We start from the raw sequence: 22,145 nt of genomic DNA, 5'->3' as shown, positions 1-22,145 counted from the left end.
TTGACTCCTGGCTGATTTAAGCAGAAAAGGCAGCTCATAGGCTTTCTGAAAGAGCTAGAGTCACATCAGTTATCTGTTGCCACAGTAATGCCACATAAACAACCACAAGAAAACCTCAGTGGCATTTCACATGAAAAGTATTTAATTCACAAGTCTGTGGGGTTCAGCTTATGTGGGGCTGTACTGAGCTGGGCTGATCTCAGCTGGACTCACTCGAGTGTCTGGGGTCAACTGTTAGTTGGCTAGAGAGCTCTGTTGATTTTGGCTGAGCTCATTCATATGTCTGAAGCTCAGCTGGCTGTTGGCTGACTAGGATGGCCTCAGCTGGGATAACTCAGGGAAACTTGGCCTAGTGCCATATGACTCTCATCATCCAACAGGACAGCCAAGACACGTTCTAATGGCAATGGCAGAGGACAACAGTGAAGGTGCTACGCACATGTTTTCCCACAATTCATATGTGGAAAACCTAATGCTGAAGGTTATGGTATTAGAAAGTGGGGCCTTTGGAAAGTGATTAGGTCACAAGGGTAGAGTCCTCATGAATGAAATTAGGGTCCTTATGAAAGAGGTCCCAGAGAGATTTCTTGGTCCTTCTACCATGGGAGGACACAGTGAGAAGTCAGCAGTCTGCAACCCAGAAGAAAGCCTTTACCAGAACTCAACCATGCTGGGATCCTGATCTTGGACTTCCAGCCTCCAGATCTGTGAGAAATACATTTCTGTTGTTTACAAGCCCCCCAGCCAGTTGTATTTTGTTGCAGCAGCCCAGACACATTAAGACAAAGAGACACATGATCACACAAATGCTTTCAACCACTGCTTGTGTAAACAAATGGATGTTTGCTAATATCCATTGTCCAAAGCAAGTCACAAGGGTGAGTCCAGAGTCAGTATGGGAAGGTCTGACAAGATATCATGGATTCAGGGAGAGGTGAAGAATTGAGGCCATTAATGCACTCAGTCTACCATAGCACATTCAGAGGTTTTGCTTACAGGGTAGTAGCCAACATTACACCACAGAGCTGGGCCACTGAAGACACTGTTACTGCCACTGATAAGCATGTGACACCACAGTTATACCACAAGACCTTCCAGGACCAGACTGTGGGTGTTGCTCCACGACTGGTACTGCCCACCAAAGGAGTGATTTTTTTCTTCCTGCTTCTGCTTCTTTGAATTACAAGCTCCTTCTGATTAAAAGTCTAGGTTGAACAGATTTTATTAGCAAGTCTATGACAAATGCACATGACTTAGTTCACAAGGAAGAATGGAAAAGTGAGGGAAGAGCTGGTGTTTTTAGCTAGAATACTGGAAGGTGGACTCCTTCCCCCGACCGAGTTTCATAGAGTGGAAAGTTGTCCATACACGACTTCTGCCAAGATGGAGGCATAGGTAGAAACACTTTGCTTCCTTGCACAACCAAATCTAAAAACAACAAACCTTTAACAACAATAAACGCAACCAAACCACAGAAAATCGAACAATATGGAGTCCAAAAACAATGAGCCTCTCAGCTAAACCGGTGAGAGGGGCGAAACCAGCAGCAGAGGGGGTCAGGCAAAAAAGATCCCCCGACCCGGGCGACACCCAGGCCGAGGGTGCGGATCCCAGGTGTGGGGTAGCTACGGGTGGACCCAGGGAAGGCACGGCGCGGCTGGCTGTCTGCAGTCGCGCATTTGTGTGCAGATAAACCAGTGAACAGACGTGCATTGAGACAGATTGTGCAGGCCCCGGTACAGAGCGGCGGGCTCGCACATTTGCGCTCAGATAAACAGGCGGGGGCCAGCGGTGAGGTGGACTGGGCCAGCGGAGAGGATGCCATTGCTCTCTCTCTGACCGCCCCCCCACATACAGCATCACAAACTAGAGACCTGGGTGGCCCCGCCCTGGTGAACATCTAAGGCTCCCCTCCTCATACGTAACAGGCACAAACAGATAAAAACATGGCTCAAGAACAACTCAGAGCCCCAGAGCCAAGAAATCTAAGTGATGAAGAAATAGCCAAACTTTCAGATGCACAGTCCAAAACACTGGTGATGAGGATGCTCACAGAACTGGTTGATTTTAGTCACAAATTAGAGGAACATATGAAGGTTAAACTAATTGAAATGAATGGTAATGCACAGGAAACTAAAAGTAATGAAAAGGAAACTGGGACTCAAATTAAGGGAGTGGACCAGAAGGAAGAAAAAAATGACCAAACAGAAAAATATGAAGAAACAAGAATTCAAAAAAATGAGGAGAGGCTTAGGAACCTTCAAGACATGTTTAAATGCTCCAACATCCGAATTATGGTAGTACCAGAAGAGGAAGAGAAACAGTCACGAGTGGAAACCTTATTTGAACAAATAATAAAAGAGAACTTCCCCATTCTGGCAAAGGAAATAGACTTCCAGGAAATCCTGGAAGCTCAGAGAGTCCCAAAGAAGTTGGAACCAAGAAGGAACACACTAAGGCACATCATCATTACATTAGCCAAGATTGAAATGAAGGAGAGAATCCTAGAAGCAGCAAGAGATAAGGGGACAGTCACCTACAAAGGACTTCCCATCAGACTGTCAGCGGATTTCTCAAAAGAGACCTTACAGGCAAGAAGGGGCTGGAAAGAGGTATTACAAGTCATGAAATCCAAAGACCTACAACCAAGATTGCTCTATCCAGCAAAGCTTTCATTTAGAATGGAAGGGCAGATAAAGTGCTTCTCAGATAAGATCAAATTCAAGGAGTTCATCATCACCAAGCCCTTATTATATGAAATGTTAACGGGACTTACCAAAAAAGAAGAAGATAAAAAAGATGAACAGTGAAAGGACAGCAAACTCACAGTTATTAACAACCACACCTAAAACAAAAGCAAATTAAGAGGACAGCTAGATCAGGAGTGAGCCATAGAAATGAAGATCACGTGGAGGGTTAGCAACAGGGGAGTGGGAGAAGGAGAAGGGGGGAGAAGGTACAGAAAATAAGTAGCATAGACAGTAGATAGAAAATAGATAGGGGGAGGGTAAGAATAGTAGGGGAAATATAGAATCTAAAGAACTTGAGACACGTGTTCATGAACTAAAAGGGGAGGAATGGGGAGAGAGATGTGCAGGGTGGAGGTGAATGAAGGGGGAAATAGAATAAATGTAATGGCATAATCAATAAAATAAAAATATATACTAAAAAAGGGAAAAAAAAGAAAGTTGTCTATACATGGGAGAGGGACTTATACCATGGGCAGCTAAAAAGCCAAAGCAGAACAAGGAGGAGGAGGAAGAAGAGAAAGAGGAATATACCAGCCTCTCACTCTCTTCACAGATAAGCTTAAATACTCCTAGCTCGCTTCTACAGTAATTAGTTATTGGTACGCCAATAATGAAAAATTCAGTGGTTTGCAACCACAAGCATCTGTTTTTCTCACTCATGCTTCAGGCTGAAGGATGGTTTGTCGCAGGCTTTAGTTGGGTGTTTGCTCCACGCATCTCTTGTGCTTCTTGGACCAGCAGCTCCCCAGGGTTTGTTTTTTTCAAGGTGAATGGTAGGAGTGCAAGAGAATCAGTGGGTGATGCCTTTTAAGACACATCACTTTTGCTCACATTCCATTGGCCAGCAGAAGTCTAGGAGGAGAATACACTTCATCTACTTTCATGTACTGCAAGGTTTTGTGGAAAGAGGGAGTGAAGAAGTGGAAAGAATGTTCCAGTCAATCACAACTCTTCTTCTGGCTTCTGACCCTGCTGAGCCATCTGGGACAACAATAATCTAACAACTACCACATCAAACAGAGTTTTCAGAGGATGAGGCAGATGTGTGCCATGTAATGTAATCAATACCTTTTAGGCCATGGTTAGGAGTTTGTATTCCATTCTCAGGGTAGGGAAGACTATTTAATGATTGTATGTGTGACCACAGTGGTCTTTTTACAATGCAGATCTTGTCATTCATACCGCTACTAAACTTTCAATGAATGTCCCATCGCCTAAAGGAAAGGTAACACAATCCTTATATGACATTGGAAGTCAACCATGATAGGCCCTGCTCCAATATCTCCTGTCACTGAATCTCTTTCCTTACACTCTTTGTTCTACCATGTAGACCTGCTTATGGTTTATTTTATTGGATTCTCCCAGAAGCTGATCCTGAGACAAAGATTTGAGTGCAAGAAGTTTATTTGGGAGGTGATAGAAACACTAGTAGGGAAGAGGTGGATAGTGATACAGGAAAGGAAGGCAGCCCATAAAGGGTTAGCTATTAAGCCCACAATCACAGTGGATAACTGGAACTTAATGCTTAAAGAAACTCTGGGGAACACATGCACCAGAATTATCCCATCCGAGGGGTGAAGGAGCTAAGGCATTTATACACTGACTCCTCAGAGTCATTGGTTAAAGCCTGCTTCCAGGAGGAGTTAGGTTTTAGGCACTTCTAGCATGCCTTTATGTGGGGGAAGTATGGCTTTCTGTAGTTCTGGGGAATGGGGGAAGAGCCTTGTGGCAAAGGGAGCACACAGAGAGGTCGAGGGATGTGGGTGAGGCACTGACAGCATCTCCTACGTGGTTTCTCAAATGTATCTTCTCTTGTCAACTCCCATATTTCCATAAATGTTTCAGCCTTTTGCCTAAGATACTTTTCCTTCCCTGTCTAGCTGGTAAACTCCTGCTCATATTTCAAACCTTTCCCAGCTTCCTAGAGAGGACCATGCCTCATTCTGTGTTTTCTAAGGATGAAATAAACACCTCTATTTTTATCACTTATCATATTGCTTTACTTATTAGCTTGACTTCCCTACTAGATATTATACTTGTTGAGGAGAGGGGCTGCAAGTTGACAGCTCTCAACATAATTTGGCACCTGGAATAGAATAGATGCTCACCAAAAGCTAGTTAGACTGAAGCATCAATTTCTATCTATAGTGTATCAGTGATCTGGTGAAATACCTCAACATGAGGTGAAATCATAACAGTTTTTATATTCCTTTACCATCTCCATTTCCTTTGCTTTCATTCAGCCAGTACCCTGCTCTTTTTGCTCCTTATCCTAGTATCAAAATCTGCTCCTAGACACTTTTTTTTTAAATATCAAAGGAGCACAAAACCAAGAGATAGGAAACCTGGGTTCCTGTTGATCTTTGCTGCTGACTAGCTTGAGGGTCCCTGGGCAAGTTTCTTCCTCCCTGAGCTTTAGACTCCTCATTTGTAAAACCACCTTGAATTTCCCTGCCAATTATTAAGAGTCTCTGCAAGAATATCTCTAGAAGGGTGACACACAGCAAGTGAAGGGAAAATGGGTGGCTACGGGCCAAGGATGTGAGGAAGACCAACTCTCTCTTTATAGCTTATATTAGTTTCCGAGGACTGATGCAACAAATTGCTGCAAATTTCGTGGCATAAAACAACAGAAATTTGTTCTCTCACAGTTGCGGAAGCTGGAATACCAAAATAAAACTGTTGGCTGGGTCGCACTCCCTCTGAAGGCTTTTGGGGAGAACATTTGTTGGCTTCTTCCAGGTTCTGGTGGCTTCAGGCATTCCTTGACTGTGGCTTCATCACTCCAGTCTCTGCCTTCATGGTCACCTTGCCTCCTCCTCTTCTATGTGTGTCTTCTCTCTTATAAGAACACCTGTTACTGGACTTATGGTCCAACCGAGTAAAACAGGAATCTTATCTCAAAATTCTTAGCTTAATTGTATCTGCAAAGCTGCTTTTTCCAAATAAGGTAGTATTTACAAATTTCAGGGATCTGGATGTGAAGGTATCTTTTTTCCTAGATTTTATTTATTTATTTTTAGAGAAAGGGAGGGAGGGAGAAAAAGAGAGTGAGAAATATTAATATGAGAGACAAACATCTATCAGTGGTCTCTCATACGTATCCTGACTGGGCACCCAGGCATGTGCCCTGACCAGGAATCAAACCTAGTGACATTTCACTTTGTAAGACAGTACCCAACCAACTTAGCCACACTGGTCAGGGCTGTATGTGGACATATTGTTTTGGGGAAAGGTGTTACCTTTCAACCTACTACATACCTATTTGTATATTTTGAATTAGCACCATGTACAAATTTATGAAAGAAAGGAAGGGAAGAAAGAAAGAAAAAAGAAAGACTCGTGACTGAACAGGTATTCAAGTTTCTACTTTTCTTTCTCATTCAACACAATTTTGTTCTTATAGAATCTGGCTTTGAAATATCCCCTCCCACCCCAATGTTTATTTGCTGTTGAAATCATGTTCTAGGAAATGAAGATGGAACGCTCACCCCATAGGTGTGGAAAAGGAAAGTAGTAAAAGCACTTTGAGAAATAACTGGGTTACTATTTTGCAAAGTTGAACACATGCATATACTCCAGACCAGCAATTCCACTCCTACATCGATATCCTAGAGAGAAGTTTCTACCTGTTCACTTGGTCAGGAAACATGGATAAGAATGTTCATAGAAGCAGAGTTCCCAGTAGCACAAAATGTGAAATAACCAAATGCCCATCAGCAGTAACACAGATCAACTGTGCTATTTACACAATGGAATATTATACAGCAGTGAAAATGAATGAACTATAGGTACACTCATTGACATGGTTAAATCTAAACACCATACTGTTGTCTAAAAGAAATAAGCAACAGAAGAGTACAGACAATACAATATTATTAATATAAATGATATATTACTTATGGTTACAAACATAGCTGAAAAAGCATAAAGAAAACATGAGGATGATTAATATAAAGTTCTGCATAGTGATTACACCTGAAGTGGGGAGAAAGGGCAATGCCCAGAGGAAGGAACCTCCCAGAGGCTCCTAAAGTACTGGTGATGCCCTGTTGTATCGTGTGAGATATAGGAACGTGAGAGTGCCAATGCTGTTATCATTCATTGACTGTGCATATTAGTTTTGTTCTTTATCTTTAAAAAAATTTTATTAAATTTATTGGGGTGACACTGGTTAACAGGATCATTAACCATCCATAATAATGATCCATAGCAGGATCATTCCAAGCACACACTCCTATGAGAAACGATCTGTACGTTGCACTGTGTGCCCCACCACCCAAAGTCAGATCACCTTCCATCACCACATCTGTGGCTGTACATATTAGTTTTATATATTATATAGTTGTGTATGATATATGTAACATCCCGGGAGAAAAAAACCACTATAGGTTAAGGGTATAGAACAATAGAAACACTCACTAATTGCCATGAAGATGAATATTAGTGGAAAAAAACATCCTGGAGGGCATTTTGCAGTATCTTGTAAAGTGGAAGTTGCGTATATTCTGTGACCTAGGAATGCCTCTCCTTGGTATTCCTGGGTGCCTTTAAATAGTGGTTTTCAAAGTTACCAAAAAAACCCCTCTTATTAAGAAATATACTTGCTCTGGTCCCTGTGGCTCGATTGGTTGGAGCATTTTCCCACAAACCAAAAGGTCACAGGTTTGATTCCTGGTCAGGACACATGCCTAGGTTGCAGGTTCACCCCCCCCCCCCCGGTAAGGGCACAGAGGAGAGGCAACGGGTTGATGTTTCTCTCTCACATCAATGTTTCTCTCCCTCTCTCTCTCTCTAAAATCAGTAAGAATGTCCTTGGGTGAGGATAAAAAAAATAAATATACATTACAACCAGGCACACACACACAAACACACAATGTATATGTGTGTATAAAGTTGAAACAAAAAATTTCCAGAACAATGCTTATTCACATTACGTGCAACAACACTGTAATCTTGTCCTATTCCTGCCTATGCTATAATGGAAGGCACCAGCCTTTAAATTTATTTCAATTCTCCAATAGTTGACAAACTGCATTTTGAAAAAGGCTGCATTTTCCCATGGTGATGTGTAACAGAATGTTAGAAATATACTGAGAACTGTTTGAAATAAAAATAACTGGATGCGACAATCAAGGTCTATTCACACAGCGGAGCACAGCGTCGCCTTTGAGCCGAGTAAACGAGAGCTCTGTGTATCCACAGAATGCTGAGTGCAAAAAGCCAGTTGCTGAAGCATATGTACTGTGTGATGCTATTTTAAAGTTTCAAAACATGGAAAACATGTTGTTTATGGGTATACACATATGTCATAAAAGTCTACAACACACATGAGAATTTGAGCACATAAATTACGCTCGAGGCTTCCACTGGAGACAGGGAAGAGAAGGGGATCAAGGAGGGGCAAAGGGGCCGATTGTATCATAAGGTTTTCTGTTTCTTAACCTTGTTCTTATACGTTATTTGTTCTTCATTCTTTAGGGGTTGGCAAACTACCAGCTTTGAGATTTGAGCCAAATCTGTTTTTGTATGGCCTATTAGCTGATAATGTTTTTTTTTTTACATATTTTAATTGTTGAAAAAATTGAAAGAATAATATTTTGTGAGATGTGAAAATTACATTAAATTTTCATGCCCACCAGCAATATGTCACTGAATCACGGCCATGCCAGTTTAGGATCATATCGTCTATGGTTGCTTTCATGCTACAACAGCAGAGTTCAGTAGTTGTAAAAGAAGTTGTACAGCTTGCAAAACTGACAATACTTATAATCTGACCCTGTATAGAAAAAAATTTGACAGACCCTGGTTTATTGTGTAGTATATAGTTCATAATACTTAAAAAAATAGAGCAGTAAAGGAAAATTCCAGAACTAAAATGATGTATAATTCTACCATCTAACAAAATTTGCTAAATTTTTTCATGTTTTCTTCTTTGAGAAAACCCATATATTTTTTACTGAAATGAGGCAAAGACACTATGCATTCTGCTTCCCCATGCATACATCAGTTCATAAACTTTGTTGGCATGCTATGTAGCATTCACACTACACATTTCAATGGCATAGCATGGTTTGGGTTTACAAACCACACACCATCATTTGTGTAACTACCTCTTCACGTTTAAATCTTTATATTCTTTTCATTTCCATCTACTATTGTTTATGAGGCAAGGAATATCTTTATACACAGAGCTTTACCCCCTGCTTTTGATTTATTTTCTTAGAATAAATTCCTAAAAAAAAAATTCTTAGTCTTCCCTCTGCCTGCCCACATCCCCAACTCTAACCACTTTCTCCTTCTTTTTACTCCAATAACTTCTCTTTTAAAGATTTTTATTTACTTATCTTTAGAGGGGAAAGGAAGGAGAGAAGGAGAGAAATATCAATGTATAGTTGCCTCTCATGTGTCCCCTGCTGGGAACTGGCCTGCAACCCAGGCATGTGCCCCAACTAGGAATCGAACCACGACCCTTTGGTTCACAGGCCCACACTCAATCCACTGAGCTATGCCAGCCAGGGCTACTCCAATAACTTTTTGCTTCGTCAATCTTTTTGCTTCTCCTTTGTCTTCAATCATACAACTGATCTACCTCACTTGGCTCTTTCCAGTGGTTGCTTAGGTATCGAAAAAGCTCTCTTGCTCTTAGATCCCAGCTTGACCCATCCCTTGGGTGGTCAAACATTCTGCAGTGCGCTGTGAGAGCTGCTTCTTGCTTAATTTCCTAATTCTTTCTCTCACCACAGGGTCCACTCCACTCCTTTGCTGAGGTTAAAGTCCGCCAGTAACTAAGTAACTGTTGGTAACTAAGTCCAAAGGCTTTTTTCTTGGTTTCTATCTTTCCCACGGAGCTCCTGCTTTGAAATTTCCTCCCAGCTGTACTTCAGGTGGTTCTTTCTTTCTCTGCGTGTCTCAGGGCTTATCTCTTCCACAGAACCTCCTCTAAGAACTGGAATACACCCTCCTTTTTTGAGTCCAGTTCAATCCGTGCATAGCTTATCCTCTTCACTCTGCTGTGCTCTAAACTACATTGTTTTACTCTCCTTTGAATGAATATGAAGTTAAGGAAGGAAAAGTGGTAACTTGAAGGCAGACAATATTGAGAATCTTCTAATTAAAGTTAAAAATAATCAAACCTTTGAGGAAATTCAAGGATCATAGGCCATACTGTTCTAGTAACAGAAGATCTTCCAACTGAGGTCCACAGAGCAGCAGCATCAGTGTCATCTAGAGCTTGTTAGAAATGCAGAAATAGGCTCTACCCCAGCCATACTGAGTCAGAATATAGGCTTTTAATGTGACATCAGGTGACTGACATGTACATTAAAGTATGAGAATCACTAGTCTAGTGATCCAGTAAATGCCTCCCTCAACAGCCTCCATCAAAAGTACTCCATCGACCCCTTGGGAACTTCAAACCAATGAAGTTTACCTCTAGTGAGGTAGAGTTCGGTGTGAGGGTGATTTGGCTGCAACAGCTAACACCCCTTTGATGAACAGGGTTGATTCTATTGATCTCCTGGCTAGGTGGGTGCCTTCCCTCCCTCACCATTCCAGATACAGATTCATTCCTCTAAAGCTGCAAAGGGATTTGAAAACGACAATCTTTCCCCAAGAGAGGAAGACTATTCTTCAACTAAGAGTATAGGCAAGCTTATAGAATCTTTGGTAAAATGGATACATCCTCCTGGGGGCTGGAAAACATTTTCTATCATCTTTTCCAACAAGAAATGGGTAGGAACAACCAAGAACCAAAAGACAACAATAGTTTGTAGTCTTCATTCTCTCATTCAATAAATATCAAGTACCTACCATATGCCAAGCACTATTCTAGGTGCTGGGGTTACAGCAGAAAACAAAACAGACAAAATCCCTGCCTTCGTGAGGTTTACATTCTAGAGGATGAAGATGGACAACACACAAGTATGTAATACAGCAGGCAGTGATAGTGCTTAAAAAACAAAACCTGGAGTGGCACAGCCTACTATTTAAGATAGGTGGCCAGGGAAGAACTCCCCAAGGTGAGGACATCTGGGAATGTACCTGAATAAAATGAAATCATCCAGATATTAGGGGAAGAGAATTCTAAGCAGAGGAAATGGCTAATGCAAAGGCCTTGAGGTAGGAACATGCTTGAAAAGCTTAAGAAACAGCAAAAAAGGCCAAATAAGCATGGTTGGAACAGACAAATTAAGCAACAAAGAGATTGGAAACACACCATGTAGGGTCTTTAAGCAGCTTGAATTTTATGCCAAGTGTGATGGAGCCACTTCAAGGTACTGGGCCTATAGAAGTGATATAATCTAACTGACAATTTAAAAGGCTCTCTCTGGCTGTGGCATGGGGAATAGACTGTAAGTGGGCAGGAGTGGAAGCAGAGAGGCCAAATAGTAGGTTGCTATAAGAATGATGGTTGGTTTAGATTTGGGCAGTCATAGTGGTGGTGGTAGTGGTAAGAAAGTTCCCAGCAATTTCAACTTCCCCAATAAAGATTATTTAATAAGTTATTACCAGATGACTGGAGTAAAATTTTTAAGTTTTGGATGGGAAACTGGCTTCAACACAGAAAACAAAGAATAGAAATAATAGGGCTTCTTTGGGTTGAACAATGTTAACATCTCTAGGAGATCCGTATTACTTAATGCTTCGTAAGCAATTAAGAAAAAGGAGCACTGAGACATTTCTGGATACACAAATTATACTCTGCTTTCCACATGTGAAATAACAAGTTAATAGGGAGCTCTTCTGGAACATTTCTAAAGCTATGTGAGTAGGCTGGAAAGTGACAGGTGACTTGCCACATAGACAAGTGTTAAGATGGCTCACATGGGGAAGACAACTCAGACGACACCTTTAAGAAAGTGAACTCTGAACTGCCAGTTGCAACCAAGGAAAGGGATCTAGAAGCTGCTATATATTATTCCTTTAAGATATCAGCTCTTGTAAAGTCCAAAATGCCAGCAGAAGTTCTGTCTGTCCAGAATAAAGATAAAACGTCAGCTTCAACAAAACCTCAGGAAAGCCCTCTTGGAGTTCATTGCTGGTCACTGCACTATAAGAAAAAGAATAGCTAAAGAAAGGCAGCTAAAGTGATTTTTTAAAGATAATATTAAAGGGTTTTAATATTATCTTTAAAAATCATTTTAAGAGGGGTTCTTATTTGATGGATTAAATGCCCATAAAAGTTGTCTACCTGAGACAAGATAAGATGAAACCTTATGAAAGCATGAAAGGCCCAGAGAATGTAAAAATAGCCCTTCTTATACAATTCCATGATTGTGAAGTCAGGGAGCAAAAGAAGCTTGAAAATGGGAGTAATGTCTATGTAGAAAGAGATTATTGGAGGGCATATAAAAAAGCTTGTTCTTTAGACAGGTGGTCCTTAAGTATTCTCCAGTATATAAAAGGACATGTGGTAGCAGTAAAAGCAGTGGGGGCCAACAAACCCACCTCAACACTCCCTTGTTGGGATGAAAACTATTCTGGACTGATGTGTGCTTCCTGACCTCCCCATAATCGCTATGGTATACAACCACAGAAACTCAAAAGGAGAAAAAAAACAAACCCACAGTCAAGACATTCAAAGGATTCAAAATACATTAAATCTCTTTCTGAGTCAAAAGTAGATTGAAAATAAATTCGAGAGAAAGATTTATAATAGATTAATAAGATAAATTAAGTCTTTTGGGGGTATATTCCTAATCTTTGTGATTTATTCCATGGAAATATATCATGTCCTTGCAAGAAACATTAATTGGTAGTTTCAATTGGATGAATAAAATAAGAACATTTCCTAAATATTGTTTGTCAGCATCCGGTTCTCAGAGTCAGAAAGTGACAGTTATTCGTTGAAACGGATTCGATCGTTCGAATTTCACTCACAGCACAAGTCCTTCATCAGTGTTCAGTTAACAGAGGAAAGACTCTTATGAACCAACCCTTATTCCTATGTTGAACAGTTACTGACCTTGGGCTATAGGATCCCTATGGTTCTTCCTTCTCAGATGTCAAACAAACAAACAAACAAATGAAAAACCCAACCAACTAAGCAAATCAAACAAAAAACCTGGGTCCAAATGAAAAGGGAAAGCAGAGGATAATAACCAGTGTAGTTGAGTTAGGAGATTTTAGAAATGGACTTCACACAACACATGGGACCTTACTTTAAGGTCAAGATTTATGAATATAATACATATGTTCTCTTTCCAAAAAAATGTGAGAAGCGAGAACCTCCTCCCCCCCTCCTTCTCCCCGCGCCCAAAGTAAACAGTACCCTTTACTCCTTCCCATAGAAACTTTACCTGCTTCTTCCCCTCTCGGGGGATGAGGAACTTTCAGCTCCGCCTCCTTACTGTCCAAGCACCGCCTTCCCGGTTCACCTGTGTGCCCTTCCCCTGACGTTACCGTTCGGCTTCAGCGGCCCTCAGGGTTCCGGCTCCTAATTGGTTCGTCCGACCAGGGCCTGGCAGCCCACCAATGACAGCGGCGCTGGATTGGGGCGGGGGGAGGGGGAATGCCCACGTTCAAGATGGCGCTTCCAGGATCTGGGAGCCGTTGACCGGCGGCTGGGAAGCGGCCTGGGTTGGCCTTCAGATTGCGGGGTCTGGGGGCATCTCGCCGGGTACCCCCTGGCCCGCCTAGAAGGCCTTCCCTGGGCTAGAGCAATGGCCGCCGACAACAGCAAACAATTTTGGAAGAGGAGCGCCAAGCTGCCGGGGAGGTGAGCCTAGGACGCTGAGGGTGGAAGAGCGAATTGGACAAACCCTTCAAGATCCAAAGCCCTAAATCCCGCGGGCCTGGGGCGCCACCGACCTCGGGGGGCTATTTTGGCCAACCTGGGCTGGGGGAGTTGGGACTGCTTGGTGGTGGCAGGGCAGTTGTCAGGCAGAGGAGCAGGCAGTGAGCTTTGGCAATGTCTGGGGGAAAGAGCGGGGTCTGAGGGCGTAGGTCTTCGGAGCGGCTGCTCTCAGCTGGGAGGTGGCCAGAGTCTTGGCGTGAGGGACAGTGGAGTTGAGTGAGTATCCAGTGCAAGTCCTGGGTTAGGAGGGCCATCCGCAGAGCTGCTTCTCACTTTAAACAGAACTCCCTCATGGAGGGTCTCCATCACGCACAGGTGGTTGTGTGCACGAGGATGGCCTCTTCCCTTGCTCCCCCAGCTCAGTACGTAACGAATCTTTTCTCCTGGACTCGCACTAGGCTCTGCGAGGAGCTTGGGACTGTCGGCGAGGGGAACAGGGAAAGTGAGGAAAATTCTCAAGCTTGACCTTTTTTTTTTTTTTTTAATCTTGAGTTGGCCTTTACCTATTATGAATTATTACAGGGGGACCTAAGAATCGAGGTTATTTCTTCAGCATTTTACAAGGATTTGTTCAGCCCCAAGCGACTCCTAACCCCCATGCCGTGTGATGTTCTTTTTGTGCAAAATTGTTTTTCATGCACCAATTTTTTTCATTCTTCAGTTGTTTGATTGGAGAGCAGACCTTCTAAGCTACGTGTGTGTGTGTGTGTGTGTGCTTAGTAATTGTACATCCACCAATCTGTTGTTGGTTTACAGTTTCAGTTTGGTTTGGGCAGAGTCCTGAGAAGCATAAGGATGAGTGCATGTTTCAGTTGTGAATTTAAGATTTCTGCCAGCTAGATTCTTCTTGGTGATGAAATTCATGTTTGGTTGTGCCCTACATGCCTCCTTTCCTAATTGAGTCTGGGATCATTCATTGAATTGTGGCATAAATATGTGGTGTGTGTGTGTATATATATATATATATATATATATATAGAGAGAGAGAGAGAGAGAGAGGAGAGTGCATGCAATGAAGGTCAGTGGTGGCTATACAGCAGTCTTATTTTTTATTTAAGATCCTATTAGATATGGAGAATAGAGTGGGAACCAGCATTTAGTAAAACAGTATTAAAATAATGAAAGGGAATGAGTGATAGCTCCAAAATGAAGTACTGTGAAATTACAGTGTTAATATTAATGCTAAAGACTTTTATGTTTTTAGATAAACACTACTTCCTGCCAACTGATTCTTTTTCCTTCCTGGTCCAGTGAGCTCTCCAGTCTCACTCACTGGTGTTCTCTGGGGTTTTTCCATAATGAGATCATTAAATTTTGACATCCTAAGGTTATAAGCAAAATCAATGGGAAAACTGTTAAATCAGGAAGCAGTATATGGGATGTGGGGCATGGCATGGTATTTTGTACCTATGACTGCTGGTTGTTATTAACAATCTTTTTTTTTTTAAGATTTTAGTTATTTATCTTTAGAGGGAAGGGAAGGAGAGAGGGAGAGAAATATCAATGTATGATTGCCTCTCGTACGTCCCCTACCCCCTGCCCCCCGCGGGAACTGCCTGCAACCCAGGCATGTGCCCTGACTGGGAATCGAACCGCGATACTTTGGTTCACAGGCCCGCACTCAATCCACTGAGCTACACCAGCCAGGGCTAATCTTTTGTTTTCCGTATTTCCTCTTTGGGACTATAGGAACAGTCACCTTTTCAAAGCACTACTTTTGTAAGATAGGAAAGGGGTGGTCTCTTAAATTTTTTAAGTCTCTTAAGTTTCTGGCTTCCTTTTATTTCTGCCTTTCATTTAAAAGAGGAATATAGAGGGATAGAGAAGAGATCATTTGAGTTCAGAAAGACTTGGGTTTTTATTTTATTTTATTTTTTAAATTTAATCTTTATTGTATTTTTTCCATTACCATTTAGTCCCATAATACCTCCCTCCCTGCCGCAATCACTGCACACTGTTGTCCATGAATCTTTTTTCCTTTTTGCTCAATCCCTCTACCCTCTAACCTCAGCCTCCACCAGCCACTCCCCCCACAAATAGCTGTCATCTGCTCTCCATCTGTGAGTGTCTCATTTTTCTTGTTACATCAGTTTCTTCGTTAGATTCCACATATGAGTAAAATAATATGGCATTTGTCTTTCTATGACTGGCTTATTTCACTTAGCATAATGTTCTCCAGGTCCACCCCTACTGTCGTAAAGTGTACAATTTTCTTCTTTTTTAAGGCTAGTATTCCATTGTGTAAATGTCCCATAGTTGTTTTATTTACTCATCAATTGATAGACACTTGGGAAGCTTTCATAACTTGGCAATTGTAAATAACGCTACAACGAACATAGGGGTGCTTATGTTCTTTGGAATTAGTGTTTTGAATTCCTTTGGATATATTCCCAGAGGTGGGATTACTGGGTCAAAAGGCAGATCCACTTTTTAATTTTTTTGAGGTATCTCTATACTGCTTTCCACAGTGGCTGCACCAGTCTGCATTCCCACCAACAGTGCAAAAGCATCGTTGCTTTTTCCACATCCTTTCTCCACATCCTCACCAGCACTTGTTTGGGGTTTTTATTAAACTCTCTTGCATGAATGATCAAGGACAAATTATTTGCTCAATCTTTCTAGGCCTCAATTTTCTTATCCGTGAAATAAGGATTAAAATACTTTCCTGAGGGTTTCTATGAAGACTGAATTAAACAACCTATTTGTAAAGAGCCAAGGACAGTGTTTATTCTGAATAAGTACTAGTTATTAGTATTACTGCTATATTAGAGCAAGTAAACATTTAAAAGAATGTTTCTCAGATCCTTACCCCAGTACTTATTTTCAGGTATGTAGAACATAAGGTATGTTCAGATGTGTACTTATGTTCAGGTATGTACTTATGTAGGTATTTATGTTCATTGTTTATCTATCTTAAGGCATTAAAATGTTGCCACAACTCAACTTGTTTTTAGTACTTGCTTGTTGAAGGGATGTAGTGTTAGTTGTATGCTTTAACTGGGAAGCCCTAGGAGCCCCTGGTTCCTTACTTTCAGGTAGTAAGTGCTTTGATTTAAGGAAAATGTTAGGACATTTTCCCAATAATAGAATTTTTGCATTTGTATTCTTTGGGTCTTAGTGAAGGAAAACTTTCTTCTAAGTGGTGAAATGACATAGATGACTGTGTCTAGATCTATTACAGTGTAGAAGTGAAACTAGTTTACTTTGCAAACTGAAAGGTAAAATTCAAAGTGATGGCAGGTTACTTTCAGTTTCTTTGATCATGATCTAGCACTTTACTGACAAGAAATAGGAATTTTTTAAGTAAAAAAGCCCAAGTTCGTAATGAATTAAACATCCTTTAAAAAAAAACAGCTTTATCGAGATATAATTCACATCCCATAAAAATTCACCCACTGTTCAGTAGATATTTAGTATATTCATATAGAGTATAGATGGTTTTGTGTAACTATCACCACTAATTTCAGAACATTTATTTATTTTCAGAGACAGGGGGAGGAAGGGAGAAAGAGAGGGAGAGAAATATTGATGTGCAAGAGATACATTGTTCGGTTGCCTCTTGCATTACCCCAACTGGGAACCTGGCCCGCACCCCAAGCATGTGTTCTGTGTGGGAATCAAACTGGTGACCTTTAAGTTCAAAAGTCGGTATTCAATTCATGGAGCCACACCAGCCAGGGCCAATTTCAGAACATTTTTATCGCCCCAAAGAGAAAATCCGTATCTATTAGTAGTTACTCCCCATCCTCTGCCCCTGGCAACCACTAATCTTTCTGTTTGTGTAGATTTACCTGTTCTGGGCATTTCATATTAAATGGAATAATGTGATATGAGAGCTTTTCTGGTTTCATTTATTAAGTATGTTTTCAGGGATCATCATGTTGTGTCATATATCAATATTTCATCAGTATTTCATTCCTTCATGGCTAAATAATATTCTGTTGTGTGGATATACCTCATTTTGTTTATCCATTAATCAGATGATGGACATTTGGGTTGTTTTCACTTTTGGGCTCTTATGAATAATGCAGTAAAATTCACAGGCAGGTTTTTCTGTGGATGTATGTCTCCCAATTCTTTTGAGTATATATAGTACTGGAATTGCTGGATCGTATGGTAACTTGATGGAATTAAACATTCTTTTAAGTTCTCCCAGTTATTCATAAGAACCCATTCTACTTAATACATCAGATAGTCCTTGTGTGAAGATCTAGGAAGATAGGAGGCAATATGTACCACATGGAAACCTGCAACTAGTACATAAGCATAAATCCTGGAGGTGTAATGCACAGCATAGCGATTATAGTCAACAAAACTTTGAAGTTGCTAAGAGATTAGATCTTAATTGTTCTCACCATAAAAAAAGAAATAATTATGTGACTTATTATGTGGTAAATTATGTGATAGAGGTGTTAGCTAACACTTTGGTGGTAATCACTTGCAGTATATAAATGTATCAAGCCAGCATATTGTACACTTTAAACTTTCACAATGTTTATGTCAATTATATCTAAAAAAAAAAAAATGCAGGCTCTGGAACCCGACTGCTTGGATTCAAATCCCAACTCTGCTACTTTTTAGCTGTGTGACCTTGGGTAAGTTATTTAACCTCTCCATGCCTCAGTCTCTTCATCTATAAAATGGGAACACAGTATCTAACTCGTTAGGCTGTTAGGAGGGTTAAATGAGATAATGTGTAGAAAGTACATAGGAGGTACTCAATAATATTAGCTGTTTTGAAAATGATAGTTGTAATCACAGAATCTCCTATTTATATTTGTTTCTTCCCCTTGTTTTAGTTTCTGAAACTGGAATTGAAAAAATTTGAGCAGTGGTGTGTCTGGAGCCTCAGTGAGTACTGGTTGGGAAAAAATACCATCTATTATTAACTAGGCAGTAGGTTTGTAGGGGCACAAAGAAGCCTAATGTGGGACAGCTGTGGTGTCAGGTTTTCTTTAGCTATGAGAAGTTGTGATTTTGAGCAATGGTTCTCAAACTTTAGTGAGTCCCCAGGAGGGCTCGTTAAAACATAGATAGCCAGGCCCCACTTCCAGAGTTTCAGATGCAGAAGTTGTAAGAAAGGACCTGAGAAATTGAGCCTCTAGGAAGTTTCCAAGTGATACTGCTGCTGCTAATCTGGGGGCTGCATTTTGAGAACCACTGAGAAAAGAGTCCTGAATTGATTGAAAGAAACCGGAATTCTAGTGCTGGAAGCTTTTTGCCATATGGACTTTGAATAATTAATGCATCTCACACTTAACACACCCAAACAGAACTCTGAATTTCCACATCTGTCCATTCCTGCAAAGCTATTCTTTCTATTTCACTTAAAGGGCCCCCCATTCACCAAGTTCCTCAGACCCAAAATCCCAGTGTTTTTGATTCTTCTCTTTCCCTTCCTGCCTCATCCAAATCACCAGCAAGTCCTCTTGGCTCTTCAAGTATGTCCCAAATCTGAGCTGTTTTCACCACTTCTATCTCCGCTACCATGGATCACTCCGAGTCCCCTTTTGCCCAAACTAGTGCTGTAGCCTCTTAATTGGTTTTCCTGCTTCTCTTCTTGCCCTTCTAAAGACCTCTCATTTGTAGTTAGGGTCAAATCCAAAGTCTCTAAGTCTTCCAGGCCCTTCGTGGTTGGAAAGGTAGGCCAAGTTATGGATTTTGATCTTTATCCCAAGAGCAGTGGGATGCCGTTAGAAGGTTGATGGGAGCTGAGACATGGTCAGATCTGCATTTATAAAAATATCATTTCTGGCTGCCCTGAGGAAAATGGCTTGGATCAGTGTTTCTGACACCTAGAAGTGGGGACACACAGTTGCTGTTTTGGGTGTGTGAATTCTGAGTTGTACTTGGACTGTTGGATGTTTTACTTCTCTGGCCTTTGCCCACTAAGTGACAGGAAGGCCACCAGTTACTGGGACAATTACCCTTCCCACATACATTTACATTTCCAAATACTTGAGGTTCCCACCCCTGCTGGGGATCAGAGTGAGTACAGTTCAGGGGCCACTGCAGTCAGTGAGGGAGAGGCCATGTTGGCAATGGTGAGGATAGGTCATGTTTGCGAATATCTACTGGACTTGGTAAATCATTGGATTTGGGGAGCAAGGGAGAAGCAGGGGGCAGGGAGGTGTCATTCCCAGGCTTCTGTCTTAGGTACTCAGGTGAGATTGTAGCATGATAACCTTAGAGAAAAAGCCAAGTATTAGGGCACGGTCCTTAAAAACTCCATACTCAATTTCCCTCTCCATGAAATGAGAGGTTTGGATTAAGTGAACACTAAGGCTCTCAACAGTTCTGAAGTTGAGTATTATGTTTTAACTTACCAATCTCAACTTGTGTCATTGGATATTTCTCTTTTGCTCTGTCACTCACACCAGGCATGATTCATAGGTAAGAGTAGACGGGTGGGAGGTGCTTTTGGTAGGCTTTTCTGTCTTGGAAAGTAGTGACTTGCTGGTGCTGCTGAACATCTGAGTGTCATGAAACCATAGTATTTTATATGGAATCCACTCTTAAGACTATTGCGGGTGAGGACGCTGCTGCCAGAGAGGGGTGATAACTTGCTGCAAATCACACTGCAGATTTCTTGACTTCCGGTTCATGTTCTTTCTACTACTGCTTCCCCCTTGCCCCTTCCCTAATCTTCGCTATGATTAAGACACCCTCTGTCAAAGCACCTCATCCAGTCCAAGGATGTGGACACCTCCAATGAAAAGATGTGGATGAGACTCGGAATAGGAGAGACAAGTGTGAGCCAGAGCCTGGCTCATTTCCCACATTCTTATTTCCAATCTTTCTGGGAAGGGCTTCTCCCTCTTTTGAAGCAAAGTGTTTAACAAAGTCAAGGAACTCTTTTTTGCATTAAATGAAGTTGAGGAAAGTGTCTAATCACTTGAATTATATAGGAGCCTTCTCTGTTATTTGGTCATTTTTCATAACATTAATGAATCTGTAGACTTGGTGTAATGGTCCAAGCCTGTCTGGGCAGGTATATTACAGCCTGTTCTTAGCTTGGAAGTGTTTTACTAATATAGTAAGTGAATATACTAAATTACAACTAAAACAGCATAGATCCCCCTGTCTGGAAGAGTTCCATCGAGTGAGTATGTGAACCTGAATCAGTTGCCAACGTGTTTGGTTTTAAATTGGGTAGCTCTAGTCCCATATTTGCTTTAGCTCCTTTGTCAGTGGTAAGCAAAACACCTGTGTGTTGATTTTTCCTACCAAGGTTTTTGCACTGCTCCAACTACCTAAACAAGCTATGTCAATACATTCTGTGGTGTTGGTTTTATCAAGGAGAATGACAGAAGTTGACCAGGATGTTCACTCCCTTTTTTTTTCTACCGCAGCACATCCTGTGTGATCTTTTCTCTGCATATGCATGGTGATTTCTCTGAGAGTCAGGGAGTTTGCCTCTAGTTTTTAGGTCTAGCAAAACAAGAGTCAGCTTTAAATAGACCTGGGTTTTGTAGCCTTCCAGTCTTCACTCAGTAAGTTTTGTTAAGTGTCTGCTGGTGTGCTGCCCTCTGCCAGGTGCTGAGGGGATCACAAAGACATGCACCCGCGCTGCTCTTTAGAAGCTGAAAGCCAGCCTGGCACCGTGGCTTCCCCTGGTGAGGATGCTGTGTGTTAGTGGCTTTCTGGTTTTCTACTAAGCATATGTTACTTTTTTAAATCAGAAAAACTTAAATGTGGAGCTGGGTGAAAACACATTGTTGAGTGAGAAAAGCAAGCTGTATAACAGTATGTACAGTATGCCGTCTTTTATGTGACATTTTAAAATATTAAAAAGTATTGTATGTTTATGGATACATGAATATATGTAAAAGTGTATAAAGACAGAGTGGGAGGACTTCATCCCCACTGTAGGATGGACAGTGGTCACCCCTGGGGAGAAAGGGCAGCGGGACTGGGGACTGCCATGGAGACTTCAGTGGTCTCTCTAGTTTTAATTTTTTTTTAAAGAAATATGACAAATGTTAACATTTGTTAAATCAGAGTAATGGTTGTTCATGGATTTTGTTATAGTTTTCTCTGTACTTTTGTGTTTGAAATTTTGAATTAAGTGGTTTTTATATCTTTTTAAAACAAATATTTTTTTTAATTTGTGTTGGGGAGATCAGACAGCTAGCCATGAAATTAGTAATATTTAAGGTAGCATTTATGACGTAGGGCCCAAAAAGTAATATATACAGTGTGATGCCATGTATATAGATTTAAAAACATGCAAAACAACACTATACATAGAAAATAAAAATGTAAAACAAAAAATAAAGGTGAAAAATGCCAGATTCAATAAAATGGCTTCCTAGGAAGGAAGGGAGGGGATCTGCTGAAGCTTCATTTCCATAGTGTCTTAAAGCGTATGCAGATGTTGAACATAAAGAGCCCTGTATTATGATCTAAATCTAGTTTATTTTTAAAAATAGTCTATTTTTTAAAGCAGCATAAGCCCTCATTTATGTGTTTAGGGAATCAGAGAATGCATGGGTTAGTGGATGCTGGTATAGGGCCAGAGAAAGTCTAATGGTGGGGGAATGAGGGGTGTGCAGTGTGAAGGGAATGTTTCAGGATGGGTACAACTTGGAACCGGG

General features: G+C 41.1%; 2 protein-coding genes across 2 annotated transcripts in view; one reads left to right on the top strand and one right to left on the bottom strand.

Moving 5' to 3' along the window:
- Positions 1-13,087, bottom strand: part of TMEM217 (transmembrane protein 217) — a 29,790-nt gene extending 16,703 nt beyond the window's left edge. Inside the window, exon 1 of the mRNA XM_037146188.2 lies at positions 13,052-13,087. The gene's annotated coding sequence lies outside the window, so the exon portion shown is untranslated. The remainder of the gene's footprint in view (positions 1-13,051) is intronic.
- Positions 13,088-13,270: 183 nt separating this feature from the next.
- The window catches only part of TBC1D22B (TBC1 domain family member 22B), a 90,141-nt gene continuing 81,266 nt past the window's right edge, over positions 13,271-22,145 (top strand). Inside the window, exon 1 of the mRNA XM_037146217.2 lies at positions 13,271-13,470. Coding sequence (XP_037002112.1) covers positions 13,415-13,470 — 56 coding nt within the window. The 5' untranslated portion in view covers positions 13,271-13,414. The remainder of the gene's footprint in view (positions 13,471-22,145) is intronic.

This window comes from Artibeus jamaicensis, unplaced genomic scaffold, assembly GCF_021234435.1.
Source record: "Artibeus jamaicensis isolate MK-2021 breed Jamaican fruit bat unplaced genomic scaffold, CSHL_Jam_final contig_1803, whole genome shotgun sequence".
NCBI lineage: Eukaryota > Metazoa > Chordata > Mammalia > Chiroptera > Phyllostomidae > Artibeus > Artibeus jamaicensis.
Note: the sequence above shows the minus strand (reverse complement) of the source record. Positions and strands in the feature narration are given on the sequence as shown.